Raw genomic sequence first — 4316 nt, forward strand, 5'->3', positions numbered from 1 at the left:
ATTCATTTATTAGTTGTAACAGTGTTTTGGTGAAGTCTGCAGGGTTTCCTATACATGTGATCATGTCATTTGCAAACAGAGATAATTTTACTTCCTTTCTGATTAGGATGACTTTTATTTCTTTTTCTTTTCTGATTGCTCTTGCTGATACTTCCAGTACTATGTTGAATAGAAGTGGTGACAATGGGCATCCTTGCCCTGTTCTGGATCTTAGAGGAAAAGCTTTCAGTTTTACTCCATTGATTATGACATTAACTGTGGACTTCTCATAAATGCAACTTATTGTGTTCAGCAAATTTCTTTTTATATCTATTTTGCTGAGAGTTTTAATGGTAAGTGAATGTTAGACTTTGTCAAGTGCTTTTTCTGCATCTTTCATTCTGCCAGTGTGTGTATCACATTGATTGATTTGGGGAAGTTGAACCATCTTTGCATTCCATAGATAAATCCCACTTGGTCATGGTATACAATCTTTTTGATGTATTATTGAATTTAGTTTGTTAGTATTTTATTGAGAATTTTTCCATCTGTGTTCATGAGAGATATTGGTCTATAGTTTTCTTTTCTTGTGGTATCTTTGTCTGGCTTTGGTATCAGGGTGATGCTAGCCTCATAAAATGAGTTTGGAAGTATTCTGGGGAGAGAAAGCACAGGAAGTACTCACTGACTTGTTCAGTCTCCTAGAGGATTACTAATTACCTGCCCTCTAGGCTCCCAAATGCAGGGTAATTAGAATCCTGACCTTCAGGCAGCAGCTAGGAAAATATACAGTCAACATCTTCTGGGGAGCAACCTGAAGCTGTCCACCTCTGCCTCCTTCAGCTGCACTAAACCCAGAGGAATAGCCATAGGAAGTGCTTGTGTGTCTCCACTTAAAATTGCCTCTTTGTTTTCTGTGGACCTAGGGCACTCTTGAATACTGAGCCCCATTGGACCTTAGAGCTAAGTGATTTGGTAGCCAGTCCTTCGGGTGGCAGCCATAAAAGTTGGTGTGCTGAATATGTGGTCCAATCCCTTTGATCCTCAGGGAGAAGCTTGGAGTTGTGAGTTCCCTCCCAATTTTAAGGCATTGTGTCAGTGGTTGGGTTTATGGCATGAATGTGTCTCAACTTCTACCTGTTTCACTGTGGGTATTTTCTCAATCTTCTGAAGTGTAGGAGTCTCTCAATTCGTTTCTGGATTTTTCTCAGAGGGAATTAATCTGTGTGTAGGTGTTTATTTGGTGCATCCTTGGGAGAAGGGAAAGTCAGGAGCCTATTATTCTTTCATCTTGCTGACATCTTTTCTCAGATTTTATTGTCTATTAAAGGAGCATTAGGCACCTGGCAAAAAGGTAACGTAGCCAGAATTGTAATAAATACTGAGAAGAGAACACAAACAAACTTGTACAGGAGGAAGAGCTAAAAGGGGTTGATTCTTAACTGTGGTCATTGTTCAACATTGGTTTTGAGTTAAGTAGATGTTTTCTCAGACTGATCATGACTGAGAAATGCAAAGTGAGGGGTTGTGATGGAAGTATCATGATACAGCAGGAAAGGAAGAACAGTTGAAAAGGGAGATCAGGTTTGAGGAGGACACTAGGAAAGAGGTTTATAAAAATGAAATTGTCTGAATCATGAATGAGAAGGGCATTTCTGGAACTACTTGTTTTGTTTTGTCCTTTAAGAAGTAAGAGTGTTAAACATAGATAGTCTTGACCTTTCTGCTCAGAGACCCTAATCTGGGCCCTGTATGAGTTCTGGGATGAGGCAATCAGCTCTGTTTCTGCCATCAATCCCTGTTGCCTCCTTTAGCTCCTACTTTCTCTTATTTTGTGCACTGCAAGAAAAGGAAGTTAGTGAATAAGCAGGCATGGAGAAATAATAAGAATTAGTCAGTGCTTCAGATAGTTTTTAAAATTTAAACTATTTCTATTTAGTATTCAAAATTGATTTTATAACATATTAGAGCAAAAGAAAGCAAACAGGAAACTCCATTCCATTGTAAATCTACATGAATTCTTTCTTTCTTTTCTGGCTTGGACTATGAAGAAGGCTCCTTAAACACGTGCTTGCCCTTCCTCTCTTGTATCGAGAATGTCTCAGCACCCATGCTCTGCTTTGCTTTGTTTGAGACCATATACGAGTGGTGGATTATTAATAGCAGTAAATTGAAAAGAAAAAAATAAAAAGAGCAAGATACAATTTTAATTTCCCTTCCTCATTTCATCCCACTAAAGACTGCAGAGACCAAAATCTATCAAAAACACCAAAAGGACCAGAGGCTGTGGAAATGACCAAAAACCTTCAAAGTGTCCCATTAATCCCTAAGTTCTCAGATTCATTAAAGCTTCCCTCCAGTTTTACTTGGGTCTGAATTTGTGTAGTGAAAACATGGGAAAATCACATTTGCTACTTTATCTACCCCAAGGCAGAGGTTGTGTTACTATTAATACTCATACTACTACAGTACAACTGCTAGTAACAATTCGCACAGTGCTTTTCCCATAAGTTTCCTACATTTAGGCATAAATGTACCTGTGGGTAGTATAACATTATCTATTTCATAGATAAAAGTTTTTCACTAAACCACAATCATATAGTTGCTAAATAAAATCAGATGCCAAATCTAGATTCTCTGATTCCAGATCTTTCCACAAGTCTCTCTCTCCTCTCAGTCTTTCCTTTTGTAATAGACTTATCCGTTTCATCATTGTGGGTCTAAGTGACATTTTTAAGGTGACTTCTTTTCTTTTAACATTCCAACCAGGTTATTCTTCATTGTTTATCATTTGGCCTGCCATTGTCATCCACTGTCCTCTCCTTGCCCTAGAATCTGAGGTAAGTTCATAAAGATGTAGAGCTCCTAAAATTGCACTGCATTATCTGCAGGCTTTGACTATCTCCCTGAGACCACACATGTCCTTATGAAGGCACTGGCCTGTTCTCTGATACAGAGAAGACATAACGTATGTCAGGATAAAGCCTGTCATCTTTGCCCATAAATGATCTGAAACACCTGACTAAGGCTGGCCAGTTGTATACAGTATGTATAGATAAAAAGTTACTTTTATAATTCTTTGATTTAACAATTTCTGTTATTTCTGACTTTCTCTGCAGACTAATAATCCTTACATTTTTCAATGGGAACAGATAACAAGTCATGTGTGGGAGAATTTATTCTCCTTGGCCTCTCCAGTGACTGCGACACTCAGGTCTTTCTCTTCCTCTTGTTCTTGACCACATACCTGGTGACAGTGCTGGGGAACTTCCTCATTGTCCTTCTGATCAGACTGGACAGCAGACTCCACACCCCCATGTATTTCTTTCTCATCAACCTCTCCCTTGTTGATGTCTCTTATGCCACAAGCATTGTTCCTCAGCTGCTGGCACATCTTCTTGTAGAACATAAAGTAATCCCTTATGTGAGCTGTGCAGTCCAGTTATTTTTCTCTCTCAGCTTGGGTGGGATTGAGTTTGTTCTACTGGCAGTAATGGCCTATGACCGATATGTGGCTGTGTGTGACCCTCTGAGATACTCGGTCATCATGCATGGAGGGCTCTGCACTAGGTTGGCCATCACATCCTGGGTCAGTGGCTCCATCAACTCTCTCATGCATACTACCATCACCTTTCAGCTGCCCATGGGCACAGACAAGTTTATTGATCACACATCCTGTGAAATCCTAGCTGTGGTCAGACTGGCCTCTGTGGACACCTCTTCCAATGAGGTTGCAATCATGGTTTCTAGCATTGTGCTGCTGATGACATCTTTATGTCTGGTTCTCTTGTCCTACATCAAGATCATCTCCACCATCCTAAAGATCCAGTCCATACTGGGCAGGAAGAAAGCCTTTCAAACCTGTGCCTCTCACCTCACAGTGGTTGTCCTGTGCTATGGCATGGCCATTTTCACTTACATCCAGCCCCATTCCAGCCCCTCTGTCCTTCAGGAGAAGTTGATCTCTCTCTTCTATGCCATTTCGATGCCCATGCTGAATCCCATGATTTATAGTTTTAGGAATAAGGAGGTGAAGGGAGCCTGTGAGAAACTATTAGGACAATTATCTGGATTAACGTCAAAATTGGCAAGTTGATGAACCATGAGTGTCACTTAGAGAAAAGAGCTTTGCCTGTGTGTTCTCCCACTCAGTTCAGAAATGACGGGCATCATCTGCATTGTCCTGGCAACCAGGAACAAGATGAGGAAACATGTACTGGTGATGCTGGGTAGGAGGCTGAGTGGTTGGGTTGGGGTATTGAATGTGGAGGTGCTATGTCACAGCAGCATGTTCGGTGGAGCTAAGAACTGCTGTAGCAGATCTTTCCAGCCTTACT

General features: G+C 40.6%; 1 protein-coding gene across 1 annotated transcript; it reads left to right on the forward strand.

Annotated features, from left to right (window-relative positions):
- Positions 1–3121: 3121 nt before the first annotated feature.
- Positions 3122–4075, forward strand: LOC106842259 (olfactory receptor-like protein OLF3). Its single transcript, XM_014858658.3, has one exon. It carries the CDS (start codon positions 3122–3124, stop codon positions 4073–4075), a length of 954 nt encoding a protein of 317 aa, XP_014714144.3.
- The last annotated feature ends 241 nt before the right edge of the window (positions 4076–4316 follow it).

Source organism: Equus asinus, chromosome 1 (assembly GCF_041296235.1).
Source record: "Equus asinus isolate D_3611 breed Donkey chromosome 1, EquAss-T2T_v2, whole genome shotgun sequence".
Lineage (NCBI taxonomy): Eukaryota > Metazoa > Chordata > Mammalia > Perissodactyla > Equidae > Equus > Equus asinus.